Source organism: Patagioenas fasciata, chromosome W, assembly GCF_037038585.1.
Source record: "Patagioenas fasciata isolate bPatFas1 chromosome W, bPatFas1.hap1, whole genome shotgun sequence".
Taxonomy (NCBI): domain Eukaryota; kingdom Metazoa; phylum Chordata; class Aves; order Columbiformes; family Columbidae; genus Patagioenas; species Patagioenas fasciata.
In genome coordinates this window covers 327,129-344,188 of record NC_092559.1, presented here as the reverse complement: position 1 = coordinate 344,188, position 17,060 = coordinate 327,129, and the positions used below count along the sequence as shown (strand labels likewise).

At 46.2% G+C, this 17,060-nt stretch overlaps 1 protein-coding gene across 13 annotated transcripts in view; it reads right to left on the bottom strand.

The window, feature by feature from the left end:
* Positions 1-1,150: 1,150 nt before the first annotated feature.
* LOC136114501 (zinc finger protein 532) overlaps positions 1,151-17,060 on the bottom strand; it is a 36,199-nt gene continuing 20,289 nt past the window's right edge. For 12 of the 13 annotated variants that reach the window (XM_071801680.1, XM_071801681.1, XM_071801683.1 and 9 more), the window contains 5 exons: positions 13,907-14,069; positions 10,529-10,807; positions 5,322-5,434; positions 3,855-4,002; positions 1,151-2,948 (listed from right to left, as the gene is read on the bottom strand). In XM_071801680.1, coding sequence (XP_071657781.1) covers positions 2,454-2,948; positions 3,855-4,002; positions 5,322-5,434; positions 10,529-10,807; positions 13,907-14,069 — 1,198 coding nt within the window. In that variant the 3' untranslated portion in view covers positions 1,151-2,453. The remainder of the gene's footprint in view (positions 2,949-3,854; positions 4,003-5,321; positions 5,435-10,528; positions 10,808-13,906; positions 14,070-17,060) is intronic. The other variant, XM_065859861.2, reaches the window with a different exon arrangement.

Here is a 17,060-nt window from a genome sequence, read left to right as displayed (position 1 = left end):
GTGGCCCTAAAAGAAAACATGTTTTTGTGCCTTACCCCTCCCTTTATTCCCAGACCGAACAAAGATAACTAGGTAGTAGCATCTGCTGATGGGATATTTCCTGTTAAACTCACCTGTCTGCCAGAGCTGAAGATGCTCAAACTATGCTGTATATAAGGTACAAAAGGTGTAGTTAGAATTTTGATGTATCACAAACTCCAGTTGGTTTTAATTATGTAAGACATTTTGGACAGCTGTAAGAAATAATAACAAAATGTAGTAAGCAGAGAGATGATGACTTTGCTGCCTCCATTATTGTTTGCACACATGAAGTGCAAAATGTCAATTTTTGCCTTATCTGAAGCCAAGCCATTTCCTGCGTGTCGGGCTTGTGTCATTGTTTGCGTCGTTCCCGCGAAGGAGGTCGAGCAAGGCTTTCAGAACGGGTCAATCCAATTTCTCTGCCTGCGAGGGCTGGACCGTGGCATTTGAACCCGGCTCGGGGGCCTGGCGGACTAAGCGGGGCTTGGATCAGGCTTTGCCGTTCACCATTCTGTTATCACAAGTCCATCGCTCACTCGCTAATGCCAGAGCTGAGACTGCGAGGTTATCGTCTCTCCCCAGAGGGGGACGCGGGGGGCGAGGCTGCGCCCACCCCGCACCCAGAGCCGCCCAAACCTCCGGCCCTGCTGCCAGCACAGCGGGGCCTCAGACACGGGAACCTCCGCCCGCTGTCACGCTGCGTGCAGCACAGCGCGCAGGGAAAGTAAACAAAGGTGTTAATAATGGCTGTGAAAATTTAACTTTTATTATCTGTTCACTGTATACAAAACACCATTCTGCATAGTGATTACCCATTTGTTGTACAGTTGACAGCGCACATCGACACACAAGTGCTGGGAGGTGAGCGGCGAGGCCAGCGCACCCGCAGCGACGGGGACGGGCGCCTCGTGACCACCGCGTGCGGTAAGAGACGGGACAAAGAGCATCTGCCAACAGGCCAAACTGAGAACGAGGATGACCAGGGAAAGCAAACAAATGTATCTGATACACAATTTCCAGAGTGATTAAGGGTTTTACAGAGGTGGCTGAGAAGGATCAATATTTTTTCAAACACTTGCATTTTTAAAACTGTTAAAATTTAATGATAAATAACAGAGTCTCACAAATCTTTAGGGGCAAAATGCTCCACATTTATTTACATATGAAATGTGTTTAATACAGTTGTAATGGACATAGTGTATAGTAACATCTGACAGCAGCAAGACTTTCAAGGAACCAAACAATTACTACTGTATATCATGCAGCTATCTATATATACACGATTTGTTTTAAAAAAAAGTACAAAATTGGTTTTTTAGGGATACATACAAGGTATAAAATGCAAAAAGAAACCAAAAATATAACTCTCACAGAGAACTATATATGAAAGGGCCAGTATGGTACCTTTTTGTACTTTGTGACGTTAGAGCCACGTTTGCAATGGCTGAACGAGCCTCGTGGGGCCTGTGCTGGAGCTGGGAGCCCAGCCGAACCGACAGAGCTGGTGTGCTGGCTGCTGGCACCGAGCACCAGAGCGTCTGGCGTGGGCACACGGCGCTGGGAAACGCCAGCCCCGGCGCGGGGGTGAGCCAGAGGCAACGCAAGTACGTACTGCTGTGTACTCACTGCTATATAACGTTCAATAAATTACATGACAAAAAACACCCTTATCAACCTATTCCTCTAATTACAACTTATTTGTTAAATCCAGAGCAGCCCAGCCCTTTTGTAACAATCTGAGCTTTGATCACAAGCACCTGATGGCCTAAAAAAATCACTTCATGATACATGGTTGTGCAATTACACTTTTCAGAAGTACTTTATCGCTCTAGGGGGTCTGCACCCGTTCTGGTGTTGCCACCTCAAACCAGCACTGCATTTACACATGCAGTGGTACTTTTTCTTACTTTTTTTCCCTTTTTTTTAAATATATATCTTTTAAGAGAAAGTTTAAAAGCTTCCTTGAGCATTTAGAAGCACGAGTTCTTAGAATTTGTCTCCCCTTCGCCTGCTTCCCTGCCTCTGCACCTACAGCTCACCTTCCCTCCAGAAGCATCCGCATAAGAAACAGCTGGAGAGAACCTAAGAACTGCCCCAGCATTCAGAACTCTGATAAAGGAACTTAGCAGGATAAAAACCAGAACAAAACAGAAGAGCCCAAACTTTACACTAGATACTGATACAAACACATAACAAAGAGTATAAAAGTTATTAGTTTAAATATATACAAACTCTCTTGAACTCAAATACTGCTTCAGTGGGTCTGAGGATATAGACAATGAGGTGACGGGGACACTTTTATGCAGAATATATTGCAACAGCCTGAACAGTACTGTTAACACTGTAATACCTTGAACTTTCTGTAGCAAAAATGTCATTAATATTCCAATGTGGAGAGAGATTTCTGCATCCCAAATGCTCTGATCACTTGATCACTTCTCAGCTGAGCTCATTCTTTTTGATTTGATGAAGGCCATGCCATGTGTTCTCATGTGAGTGTTTAAGGCCGCTTCAGTTTCAAAAGTCTTTGCGCACACTTTGCACCTTCTGTCCGAGGCCGCGCTGTCCGACGACTCATCCTCCTGGCTGGGTTTATTTTCTTGCTGATTATCCTCCCCAGACCCGTTCTGTTTTGACACCGGCTGAGGCTCCTTCAGCTTGTGCACGATGAAGAGGTGTCTGGAGAGGGACACGTGGGACGTGTAGCAGAGTCCACACTCCCTGCACTGGTACGAAGAGCCATCGGATTTATGCTGAGGAATGTGTTCATGAAACTGGAGAAGATTTTCTGTTGTAAAGCCGCAAACAGCACACTTGTGAACTTTGAAAACGTTTATCTTGAGCTTCTTCAGCGGCTGAGTGATTGCGCCCCGGGGAGGCCTGAACTCCAGCACAGGTTCTTCCAGTTTGCGCTTTGGACTGGGAACCTAGAAGAAGCCGTAAACGGTATACACAACGTCAGCATAATCACGCCGTTCTGTTCCCAACTATTTCCAGCTTGCAAACTTCAAAAACTTGCCCTTGGTAGATTCCAGTACAACTTTGATAAATACAAGATTTGAAATAATACAAGCAAATACATGTTATACATGTTGGAAAACTAGGGGTTTTCTTTACTATAAATTGCACATAAGATTTGTTGTGTCAGCTCTGATAGAGCTCCAGTATCTAACACGCTGTACAAACTGAGCAACTGCAGAGTAACTGCACCCAGTCCACGCAGCAACGAGACTGAGTTGTGTACAGAGCGCAGGATACCAGTCTAGAAACTGGGAAGCACTACCTCTAGAACACAGTTTGAATTACTTAACATTGTTCCATGCCTGAAATTTGACTTGACAGCTCATCTCCTGACTGCCAGTAACTAAACTACCGTATTGCCAAAGGATGGATCAACAGGCACAATTTTTACAAGTAATTAAACCGATCATTTTTATATTCTCCTGGTTATTCTTCAACACGAATATTCCCCAAGAATCCTCTGCATGCCATGTAGCTCACATATGCTCAGTGATCTTTATGAAGACAGTGTATTTAGCTGCAGTATTTTCAATGCTTAAATAAGACAACGATATATTGGCCTAAAGAGTCACGTAAAGGACAATAGTATGTCAGACATGTTCTGTTCTCTGCTGTCAGCTTTGGACTTCCCATCACAGGTGAAGTTCTTGATCACTTAGAGCCAAAAACCATTAAAAGCTGTTGTTAATCTCTGCACGTAACAAGCCTTTGGACAGTGCTGTCATCTTAGTTTTTCCTTCCTCCTAACACTCATCACCAACAGAAGAACAACTCCACTTGAGGGGACCTACACGGATCTCCCAAGTGATTACCTTTGCGTCTTCTTTCACTTCCCTTTCTTCCATATTGGTTGATTCAGTCATCTCCTTCACATCAGGGTCTTTAATGCCGTGCATCAACTGAATGTGTTTCTCCAGCATCAACCGCTTGGTAAAAGTACGTCTGGAATCCGGGCAGTGCCTGCATGAGCACAGAGCAGACGCAGATTCACATGCCAAGCTTAACAACGGCCGTGGTATTCTGACGAATATCAACACGACCGGAGTACACCCTATTGAAGATAGTGACAATGTTTTTCCAATCACTTGCACAGAAGTGTTCTAAGAAACTGATCACAAAATAGAAGTGTTTGAGCAATTTAGAGCAAATGAGAAGTTGTCTGAAGATAATATCCAAAATCGTACAACACATGAGTCAGAATAAAACCTTGGAGCATTGAGGTTGTTTGCTGGGCCTCTGCTAACATCAAACTGTACATTCTATTAGACACTTTCCCGAGTTCTCCTCAATTTAAATGCCATAGGGGAAGCAATCACCTTCCATGCAGGATGAATTCTAGCTCCAAATGACACTTAATTCTGCATTCAAATACTTTGTTTCCTTGGAACTAGTAATTCCTTCTCGGCTCCCTTTCCAGCCTCCCAGTAACCAGAGCAAACTGGTCTTTCACAATCTCTGATTTTTCTCCCAGCCGCATCACCTTGAAGCCCCTTGTGTGCTTTTGGGAAGAGCCCTTCTCTGAGCTCGCTTTGTATCGTGTCGCACGGGTGTCTGGAGGAAGGATCGCCCAGCTGCAGGGGAGAAGCTCAGCTCCAGTTCTCTCTTTCCAAGTCTCTCTCCTAAGGTTTTTAGCTTTTTAAATGCTGGGGTTTGTGGGGTTTTTTTAAGACAGTTCTGCAGGCCTTCTGAAATGAAAACTGAGAACCACCATGCAAATACAACTACCATAGGCTCATAGAATGTCCTGAGCTGGAAGGGACCCACAGGGATCATGGAGTCCAGCTCCTGTCCCTGCACAGGACACCCCACAGTTCACACCCTGTGTCTGCACGAAGAGATACAACAGAAAGTTCATATCTTATCTGACAGATTTTTCTATTAAATTATCATCTCTCCAGCCACTTAAACATTACTAAGGATTTTTAGACATTACACACTGTTTTATGTATGAGAAAAATACTACAAATCCCGGCTTTTGTAGGAGAGAAGCATGGGATGTACATTTGAGAGACCATGGCAAAGCCGGCTGAGCGCTGCAGACGCCGTCCCGCAGCTCAGCACCGCAGCCCCGGTCTGCCAGGCCCCAGCCGCGGCCGTTCCGCGCGGTCCCAGCGCCCGCCGGGCTCCGTGCCGGCAGGAACCCTGCCCATGGATCTCAACAGCTGCCTCGACTGAATGAATGGGACACTGGCTTTTATATAATCAAGGAAAGAAAGTCAACTAACAACGTGTATGGTTGGTTTCTACTCTGTTTCTAAATAAATAAAAGTAGAACTTACGAGCATGTATAAACCTTCCTAATGCCTTTGTGCTTGATACGATTGTGACGACATAAACTATGGGATGAACTGAAAGATTTGTCACATTGTCGACATGGATGTTTCTTCATTTGCTTTAAAAAAGAAAAAAGAAGAAAAATATATTAATTAAAAAAGCTCAGTAACTGTAGCGCATGTGCACTTTCAGTAACAGGAAGGACCCGTCACTTACCGCGCTGGGCACCGTGTCCCCAGGGCCAAGCAGGGCCCAGAGCACCTGGCCCGCGCAGAGCCGTGCGGCCAGGGGACACCCACCCTGCCCCCGCTGTGAGCCCGTGCCACGCGCTGGCGCGAAGAGAACTTCTCCCCCAAAGAAGCCACGAAGATCAGAGGATCATTTCTGGATCAGTAAAGGCAGAACAGCGAGAGACTCACGGTGAAAGAACCTCCCCTCCCATCCCCAAACTGCGCTCGTGGTTCCTGAGGGAGCTCATCAGCCACCTGCGCGGGGGTGAAGAGCACATCACGGACATGGACACACTGACAGGGCTCAGAAAGGTGTGAAGAAGGCCTGATGGCATCCTGAGGGACACCTGTTCCATTTGGAACAGAAGAGGCAGGATCTGAACAGGACGAGTGGTCTCCATCGCGTCGCCCCAGCTGCACGTGGCCACGGCACCGCCAGGATCTGAAGAGATCACATCTGCAAAGCTGCGGACTATACAGAGTGAACAACGTGGTTCTGTCCTCGAACTCCACCGGCCCCAGAACTCAGTTCAACGGGCACATCTGATCAACCTGAGCAGCTGCAGGACAGAACTGGAAGTATTCCCAATCAGGTTTCCTGTGCAGATAACTCCATTGTTCAAGCTCAGATCTGTAATTTTTTGCTATTTTGGCAGTAACAAGTAAATTGAAACAAGATCTTGGAAATTAAATCCAAAGGCTGGCCAAACAAATCTAATTGAAGACCTTCCCAGATTACTCTTCCAGTTTACTTTTCAAAACCCCAGTGCGGGTCAGGATGCCACACGTATCACTCAGTATAATAATTCCTGCCACAATTGAGGTGTCCTGGGCCCGAAGAATTACTGAATTTTATTGGAACCTCACTTATTCTCGCCTTCTGAGGAAGTGATAAGCTCCTAAACAATGGAGATGTGCAATAATCCACATGGACATTGTAATATTACAAGAGTCAGCTCTAGTGCCTGTTCACCAGTAATAATAATAATAATTTAAAAATTCTCAGTCCTAAATACTAACATGCTCAAGCCACATGGAAATGCTTAAGGAACTGAAAAACATCCATCTTCCCCTTGTGCTCCAAGTGCTGCATTTGATGTCCATGTTCCTGTTCTCCCCAACGGCTCCATGCTGAGGAACAGCCCCAGCCCCGCCAGCGGGGATGACGGAGCCCGTGTCATCACTGACCCTTAGCATGTGCCCCAAAGTCCGGAGTGAACGGCGCAAGGTTTGCACAGGAGAAAAAGTGGTGTCTGGGATGGCTGAAGGAGTAGGAGCTGTTAGACTGAGATGAGAGACCTTTCGCTATCGAGACCAAAATCACACGGAGTGTGGGGGAAGGAAAGAAAAGCAGTTCTGAAAGGTCGTCCGTGCAAATGCGAAGCAGCTCATTAGGAAACATGAGATGGTAATTTTACCAGAGCTAGTCAGTGCTGTTAGAGGCACAGTACTGCTCAACCTAGACCTCCTTTTCATGTTTAAAGGCCAATTAAATCAACATATTTCACTCCTAAGTTGTTACAGGTGAAAACCTGGCAGTGTTTACACACAGTGCGTGCTCATTAATGCTAATACACTTTGCGCTCTGGGTTTGCAGTATGCTTATGACTGCAACGCAGTCAAAGAATTTATGAAATACAATAGAACATGAAGCCATTCGCACTGTGCTGCACAGACAAGCTCAGGTAAGGATGCAGCAAGCGCAGGACCGCGCTCAGCTGGACCCCGTCCCGCCCACCACACCACCCCTGCTCGGGATGTGCCGGCAAGGTTCCGGATAGAGACCCAAACAGGATTTGGGAAGCATTAGTTTCACCAGTGGCAGCCAACACCAAAAGAACTAAATAATCAGTTGTGTAATTGGGTGCAGGATAACCTGTCGTACAGCATCTTGTCTTTACAGGATGAAAGAGGATGTTCAGTTAGATGTACAGCAATTCCTGCTTAGAAAACATCTGTCCTTTCATAGGAACACCTACACAGGAGCTGTGGGGAGCTCAGCACATCAGCCGGGCCGAGCGCAGACACACACCAGGCAGTTCCAAGCCAGGAGCTGTCCGGACTGCTCACAACCACCTCTGTCTGGACCAAGAACTTCCTCTCCAAACAGCACCGTTCAGCTCAGGCAGACAGTCAGGCCAAGGCAGCTCCAGCCCTTCCTACCCGAGGGCTGGCTCACGCTCGGCCAGCTCAGGGGACACAGCCACGGGAACCTGTCTGTGCAGCCGCTTCCAGCGAGTCGGGAGGTGCAGAACTCTGCTCTGAACAGCCCCGTCCAGCCAGGACACATGCGGCAGCACCTCTGCTCTGAACAGCCCCGTCCAGCCAGGACACACGTGGCAGCACCTCTGCTCTGAACAGCCCCGTCCAGCCAGGACACACGCGGCAGCACCTCTGCTCTGAACAGCCCCGTCCAGCCAGGACACATGCGGCAGCACCTCTGCTCTGAACAGCCCCGTCCAGCCAGGACACACGCGGCAGCACCTCTGCTCTGAACAGCCCCGTCCAGCCAGGACACACGCGGCAGCACCTCTGCTCTGAACAGCCCCGTCCAGCCAGGACACACGCGGCAGCACCTCTGCTCTGAACAGCCCCGTCCAGCCAGGACACACGCGGCAGCACCTCTGAACAGCCCAGCCTGGGTCACCTGCGAGCGCTGCAGCTCCAGACTTGCACTCTGATCCTGCAAAAGCAGCAATCAGAATTTTGAAACCCATCATCTTCAAATACTTTACATGCCAATGGACTTTGTGAAGAGTTAATTAATTGCTTACGTAAGTTTTTAACAAACATTCTCCATAGATCATTATAGAGCATTTAACCCACACCTATCGTTCTGAAGAAAAACAGTCTATAAATTAATTCCATTATTTATTAGACCCATTTCACATACTTGGTTATCTTATGCTCATTTCTAGTCTCTCTACAATAAAATGTATCCATAGATGTTTAGTTTTTTAATATAGTAATTTTGAAACTCAACAACTACTGAAAATTTCAAAAGGTCAGCAAGGAACGTAGCAACTGGCCTTTTAACACTCCATGTCTTTCAGAAATGGGTGAATCTCTATTCGTTTTAATATATATATGTCCCCCATTATTTGAGGAACCACTTGAACGGGGATTAAAAATAGGACATAAATGCAAGCAATGAGACAAGCCTTTAGGCCAGGATTTGAGTGCAACACTTATCTAATATTTGATGGCAAGGGTTGTTCCTGAAGTAACGTTGCATGTTCTTATTAAACATCGGAAAGATACATATTTAAAGCTAATATTTAGAAAGCATTATCAATGTGCTACTAACCTTATTTGACATGCCTCATGCCACTCTGATGCAGAGGTGATCAGACTGGAAACCACTCTAGTTCACTCTGCAGTGACACTTCCATTGGGAGGTTATGCGGCTTTGTTTTTGAAAATGGCATCGATGTGAAACGCATCTGGTCTCACACTTATTTCCTTGCCAGTAAAAGCACTGATGTGGTAATATTTGAACTAACAGGCAAAACAGAGTAGACCGACAGTTTACGTGCTGCTAAAGAGACTGATGTAGACAAAAAACTAAACTATGATTGCATGAGTTACAAGATCAGGAACAAGTATTCACTGCACAAGCATCCCACAGGGGCTGTGACACATTGTCCGAGTTTCTTTAGAGACCCTGCCCAGCAGAAATGTCAGGAGTATACCTGCTAGGCTCAAAATGGAAGAGATTAACAGCTCATCGGTGACTTCAATGGACAGAAATGCAAAAATTGTCTTTTAAAGCAATTGAAGAAATCAAATGGCGACCACATGGTGTCAGCTGTTTGTCTGCTTTTCATGCCCTCAGGCTGTAAAAGGAGAACCAGGTAGAGGAAATGTGGTTCTGTGAATCACAGCGCTTGGTTCTGTGTCGCTGCAGGGGCTGGCGGTGCAGTCGCTGTGCGGCAGCAAGGCTGGAGGAGAGCGGGAGCTGCTGAGGGACACAGAGCCTGGGAACAGCCTCCGGTCAGAGTCCTCAGGACAAGTTAGAGGTGAGACACTGCCATTTTCAGCTTTTCCATTAAATGTTTATAAGCAGAATAAACTAATTTGCACAACAGCTTTAGACATAAGCACTGTAATCTGAAGGACCACAGAAACCTCTTGAAATGTGTTATCATTTACCATAGCATATTAGCATCCTAAAAACAACAGATTTTCACTCAGGATGACTTTTTTCCACCCAGACGCTCTGCTCTGTCACTGCAGTGCAGCACGGCACCTCAGTTCGATTCCGCTCCCAGCGCAGGGAGGTGAGAGCGAGGCGGGGGGGCCCAGCACCGCCTCAGCACCGCCGACCTGGGGGTTCTCAGTGCCAGCGGCTGGGAAAGCTGGGGGTGCCGCAGGGACAGCCACTGGGGACGCATTTAAAGTGAGACACGGGAATGTACGCTCATACAGCATCCCCGTACTTCACTTCAAATCCATCACCAATCCCGCTGCTTTCAATTCAAAATTCAACATGTTCAGCGCGCCTGACTTGTTGGCTGAACGTACAAGTGTCAGCTTAGAGCAACAGCTTGACCTCGGAATCTGCCTTTAAAGTGAAACGCGGTGCGGCCCTCACTGCGCCCAGAAAGCAAAACCGCATTGCCCAGTCGAACAGCTCAAGAGAGGGACCCGAGGAGGCACAAAGAGCGAGAACCTGGATCAGACTCCATGACTCGGATGAGGTCCTGAAACACCCTTCACTCTTTCCACCTCCAAGAAGTTTTGGTACAGGATGAAGAAGCCTACAATTGAGCAAGAGTGCATGGATTTTCTCAATAGAACTATGCAGAAAATGACAAAAACTAAGCAGCCAAAGACAGGAAGATTAAATCCATGTAAGACTGGAGAAGAGTAACCATGGAACTTAAAGGAATTATTTGCAAAACCACGACTGAATTTTGAAAAACAATACTTCATATTTCAAGTTTAATTAACGTTTTTGTAATTGAATATTATTCATTTACCTTTCCATGCTCTTTCCTCATGTGGGAGATGTAAACGTCTCTCTGAGTGAAGAGCCTGTCACACTCCCAGCACGTCCAGCCAGGATTGGCCACTTTCTTGGGTTCTGCTTTCCTCATGGGAGAAGCAGATTTCTTCTCCAGCTTTTCTGTTCCGTTGACAGCCTTTGTGTCCTCTTTGTTGTGACTGGCTGAGTTCTGGGTTGTGGGTTTGGTGCTGAGGGGCAGATTTATCCCCAGGTTTGGTGGCCCCTCAACACTTTTCAAAGTTCCATGCATAGACTACAATAAAAGAGAAAAAAAAAAAAGGTACAAAACTAACATAGACAGGTACAATTGTATTGAAAAAATGAAAAGACCATCCAAATCAAAAGCCTTCATTTACTCCTTTGTCACACTATTATCAGATCACATTCTTAACATGATTAAGTAAAGGCAAGGCCTCCCATAAAGAGAAATTAGCCAAGAGCAGTAACAGCCATCATGCTTAGCTGAAGAGTTCTCTTCAGCGGCTAGGTATTTTCACTAAAAAAAGACACTGTATGTTAGGTTTACATTGTTGCTTCCTAAGGAAGAAAAAAGGGCTCAAGAAGTACTTAATGTCAGGCTTCATTTCTGGCTTCACTTACCTAGAACGGTTGAGCATGCTCCTTTCAAACTACCTGACCAGAGATTTCTGACAAGTCTTGACTTGGCATATTGGTAAACAAGACAAGAAAAGGCAACTCCGTTGTTTAGCATGTACCAGTGTTAGGCCCTGCCTGACTCCAGGTTAGGAGCAGCCTAAGCGGGGTGGCAGTGCTGGCAGCCCCTGGCAGCAGGGCCAGCTGAGCGCTGCGCGGCACACGCCGCAGCTCTCGGCACTGACGCTTCCTCGCCCGCTTGTTCCTCCATTTAACTGAACACTGAGGAGAAGGGAAGGACTTCTCCACCTCCTCCTTGCCCCGTTTTTGGAGCCCGTGTCACAGCGCGGGGTACCCGAGCCTGCCCAAAGCTGACTGGATCGGGGAGTGTGGGCGGCAGCTGCGCCTGAGCAGAGCGAGCAGTGGGTTCACACGCGGTCCAGCGTGCGGCCCGCGGCCAAGGTCTCTGACATCTGCAACACCAGCCATCCCTAACGTAATTATTGGTCCTACGGGTAATCTCAGAAACAAAAATAACACTCAGTACATTCTTGATTCTGAGAAAGCACAGATACAAATCCAATACTCCAGTAAAATACTTCGTTATTAAGTTCTTTCAGAAATCCTGTGGCTTCTGGGACAACCTGCTGGCTCTACAGCAAATATCGCCCTGATCTGTGGAACATGTTCATCTATTTAACAGCTTCTAAAAGAAAAGTCAGTAATTAAAACCCTAAAACACTCCTGGGAAGCGAAGCGCACGGGCCCAGCTGCCTGGCTCCAGAGCAGCCCGGAGCTGTGTGGGACGGGGGCGTTTGCTCCAGCGTCCCTGCGGCCGGACACGCAGAGAGCGCCACAGCCTGTGGACATGGAGGGTCCTACACTTCCAGGCAACTCGACACTGACCTGGAAGTCCCATCCCAGCATGCAAAACGTTCGTGCTCAACTTTCTAAATGCCTTTTAAATCCAATACTTGAATTTCAAGTTCTTATTTGAAAATAACCAAAAAGCATCAGAGCATGGATGGATCCACTGATCACAGCACTTCCCACCAGCAGGACTGGGAGCGTTGCCTCTCCAGCCCAGAGCTCTGCCGGGTTCCCACTGGCTCTTGGAAATGTTCTGGAACCAGACGTTACGGGAAAGTGAGACTTAGCTTTGCCAGTAAGAAACATTCGTATCTGCAGGAATTATTCTAGGTTATCTTTGGAGCTCTAAATGACCTCCGGAGGTTCCTTCTGTTCTCCTCTGTTTCCATCCAGGCCTCCTCTGTGTTGATGGCTCACGTCTAGCCAACCACCTAACCAGGTCTGTGCAGCGGGGCCGCGCGCTGCCCTTGTCGGGCACTCTTCCTCTGCCCGAGTCCTTCTCTGTTTACACCTATGCCCAGTTACTGGTCTTTTCATTCCCCCTTAACTGAGGCCCAATTGATACTCCTCCGCTGCTGTCCCTGCTACAATACACACGTCCCAAGTGTAAAAGCACTAGCAATTCTGACTGAAAGCAGTAATACTGTTGCTGCACGTGTACGTTCTAATCCTCTAATTTTGTTCTCAAAAATGTCTGAATCATTTCTAGTGAAACATGCTAAAAAGCACTAGTTGAAATACTGGCATGGAACCCTAGAGCCAAAAGAGAACCCTTTACAGTACCTGGCATAAACGTAAGACGATTCCCACAGTAAACGTGAACTGGCTCAGAAATAAAGAAAATGCCTGGTCCTTGTCTTTCTGAATGTCGTGGGCCAGCCCTTCCCTGTCCTCTCCTCGAGCTCAAGACTGGCCTGGAGACCAACTGTTTTCTCAAGGCTTGTGGTCTTGTTCCCAACACGACTTCAGACATTTCTGAGGTGACAAGCACCATAGTGGAGACTAAATCGCAAAAGGATGCTTACAGCAGACAGGAGAGACGTCTGGTTTTCCACTAGTCTGTATTCAAATGGTACTGAGTCTCAAGCGTCGCTGCAAGAGAAACCCCTGAACTAAGCTCCCGTTCTGGACTGTAACACTGTGCAGTGGTGTGAATAACTCTGACTGTTACCAGGCACCAGATCACGTCAGTAAGGCCTAAGAAATTTCAGCACTGCTGACAGATTCGGTATATATAAAACAAGGTAGAACAGTGTATTTAAAATATCCAGCTAACAAATTATAGCCAGGGGGCTGCTGATTCTTAGTAACATCATTTGCAAGGATGACAGTAAATCTTCTTCAGTTATAAGGTTATTGATGAGAAAACCCAGCTCGAGTTTTTTAAAGCATGCATGAGTTCGGGTTCGTCCGTGAGCACACCAATAACCTCCACATCTACGCAGGAACCATTCCGGCTCCTCCTGGTGCGTTCTGAACATCGAAGGTTTGACTTTACAGTGTACTAAACATCCTCAGCTCCTAACTGGAGTAATACTTAGATACTGTAAACAAGAATCAGTACTTATTGGCATCGGACTATATCCATTATTATTTTGATCAAACGGCCTATTGAGTGCAATACACTGAGATATTCCTAGGATACCAAAATGAACATTCATACAGACAAACTGGGTTAGTGATTACATCACAGGTATGCTGAGGATCATATGGAATATAACACTGAACATTTGAGAACATTATTCAGAGATTACTCTCTTGGCACTGTTAATCTCTCTCTCTCTCAGCAGAGCCCTTGTTACTCTGTGCCTTTTTACAGTATTTTCTCACAGCATATATTGCATGACAAATGTATCTACAAATGAAAGAAGAGAAGATGCCCACACACCTTGATATGATCCATCATAAGCTGTTTCTGTGCATACAGAAGAGAACAGTCTGGACACTTGAAAACTGACACCTTCTGGTTTTCAATGTGCTGATCAAAGTGGCGATAGAGCAAAGGTTGTAGAGTAAACACAGTGTCACACATAGAGCATTTATATATTATTCTAAAAACAGAAGTACAATAAACAACATCAGTCATGTTGATGATCTGTTTGCAAGAATCAAGATGTTAACTGTTTTCTGAGCAGAGATCTGACATGTTCAAGCAATCATTTCACACTGCCTGAAAAACGTTAAAATTAAACCAATTCAAAACATCCTCCAACTTCAAAATACGGGAGCAGTACAAAACCCAGAAAAACAGAACAAAAATCATTAGAAAGTGCAAACAACAGCATACGGCAGTTACATGTGCAACACCAACATCTGTGCGAGATACTCTGGAGTGACTTCGGTTTCTGAACTCACTTTATAACCAAAGGACAATACTCCTGTTTTGGGTTGCAAAGGCAATATGTTTTAAGGGAGTGAGTGATTTGATCATCACTGGTAATACACCAAGATTTAATAAGATACATTTACTTTTGGCAGTGTGTATGGCTTGGAACGCCGTGAGTGCTGAGCCTGGACTCGAGTGCTCTGAAGCTGAAACCTCGCAGGGTGGCGTTTCTGAGCGTTGCAAACACCAGGGACACCACGGGACCGCGGCTCCCCCTCCCCGCTGCCAAACCCCGCCTGCGGGCAGCGTCCACAGAGAAAGCCGTAACAGAAGCCACTTGTGGTTCAGTAGCTGTGTAACTGGCAGAGCAACGTATCCGGTAACATCATTTCAAAGGTACTTTAGAAATAGATACACTCATGAACAAAGAACTAGGTGAGAACCGGACACTAAAAGCATAGTCCCTGAAAATGAATATGATAGCCAAAATCCTATATCACAAAATCCTAAGACAGTTATTAAACAATCTGAAAATAGTTGTATTTTAGCATATCCTTGTCAGTGTCTGTCCAACAGACAAGAACCACATGGAAACCAGAAACAATCCTCTGATCTAAATGCTGTAACAACTGCTGCATGACAATATTTGGAAGCTTGTTTCATTCTGCTGAGGATTTTATAAGGAAAAGTATAGTTTCAATTGCATTCTAGGTAACTATTTACTTCATACTTTGCTTCTTGGTTTTAATTATCTGTATGTTTGATAGTATTAAGAATTATTTTCGTGGCAACTAAAGGCGAGTCACTAGACGAGCCACTCAACCTGCAACCCTTTGTGCATCTGCTTACACGCAGTCAATAATTCTGTTCCTCGGAAGCACCGCGTTTCCGAACCCCAGCGGTTACAGGCTGAGCTCTGTCCTGAACAGCTTTCCATTAGAACAAGCCAAGCAAACCCTGCTTGCTATGCTGAACTTCCTCGTTGCCCACATCAGTGTTCCAGGTCCTTCCTGTATCCCCCTAAGGAATTATCAATAGTTCACTGCTCAAGCGCTGTGAAGACCGCTCTGCACTCTGCTGGGAGATGGCAAGGACAGGGACATTGCTCCAATGTCCAAGCCATTCGGCCAGTCCGGATATTTGAAATCATGAAAAATGGTACACTTAATCACGGTAACTGTGAAAAATATTATTTTTGTGGTAAGAAAGAAACCCCAGGTTTCTAAAACGCAGTTTCACCTCATGTACCTCACATCAATTTAAGGCAGTGATTTTACTGTCAGTCGTCTTCCCTGCAAGAGAGATCAGCCATGAAAAATGTGGTGCCTCTCCTATGAAGTTACGCTGTGTACTGACAAAAGAAAATCACATAAAGCTCTGGTTTCCCAAAAAAACATGTAGCATCTTAGGTATGCTACAGGAGGGAGCCTCACTAAGCTGAAATACAAGACCCATTTCCCTACATTAAATAATCTGATTTCATCCCACTGAGAATCACTGCACATAAACTTCATTTTTCATACACCAAATAATTTACCGTCTCTGTTCTGAAAGCACCATCTGCAATGCGACTGTAAATCCCGCGGTTCAGCAAGCGCCAGAGGACACGGCCCTGCCCGCGGGAGCGCGTTCCTGAGACACGGCCCTCGCGACGGGACCCGGGACCCGGTGACCCAGCAGCAGATCAGTACCCGGGAACGTATTCCCCAAACACAACAGCGCTGGCCAGGCCAGGCCTGGAGCAGTGTCTGCAGCTCAAGAAAGACGTGACAGACTGGAGAGGGTCCCAAGGAGGGGCAGGAAGGTGACCAGAGCGCTGGGGGACAGAGGGAAGAGCCGGGTGTCTTGTTCCGGAGAAGAGGAGGCTCGGGAGAACCTCGTCACCGTGCTCAGTGCTTATGGGGAGGCCACAGAGAGACCGAGGGTCTCTCTTGGTAAGACATCGCAGGGAGAAGACAGGGAGCAATGGGTACAAGTTGCACCGGCAGAGGTTTCGTGTTGATACAAGAAATCCTTTACAGTGAGAACAAGAATTCAGTGGAACAAGCTCCCCAGGGACTTGTGGAGTCCCCGTCACCGGACACAGCTGGACGGGGTGCCACAAAGTCCCATCGCGGCCCCTTCCCACGGAATGCGGGCCCAGCGACCCTTTGGGGTCCCTTCCAGCCTGGGCCGTTCTGTGATTGTAACACAGAACATTACAGCAGATAACCCAGAATTTGAGCCACGTCACAAACATGTGATGTCACCTTGACCAAGACATGCGAGAAATATCCTAAGAAACAACTCATTTAAACAACAAAAACATTTCCTTTTTGAATTGCGAAGCCTACGCACATCGCCAGACTGGGAACGGCCTCCTAAGCTGAATGCGTTTCAGACAGCAGCTTCACTAAAAACGGCCAATTTAAAGAAAACAGCACTTCTGAAGAGAAGCACTCAACTACGAATTCTGTGATCACAATACAGTAGTACTTCATAATTATTTTTTACTATTTTTAGAAAGAAAAATAATTAATAAAAGAATACAATTACAAGCACATCTCTACGGAAAGAAAACTAATGCAAAATACTTAATTTACAAAGTTTATCACAAACAGTTCAGCAGATCCAAGCACAATTCAAGAAATCTGCGTCTTTCCTGTGTAAAGTATCTAACAGAAATGCTGATCTTAATCGTTTGGTTTTCCCCAATGAGCCCTACGGAACCTGAAAC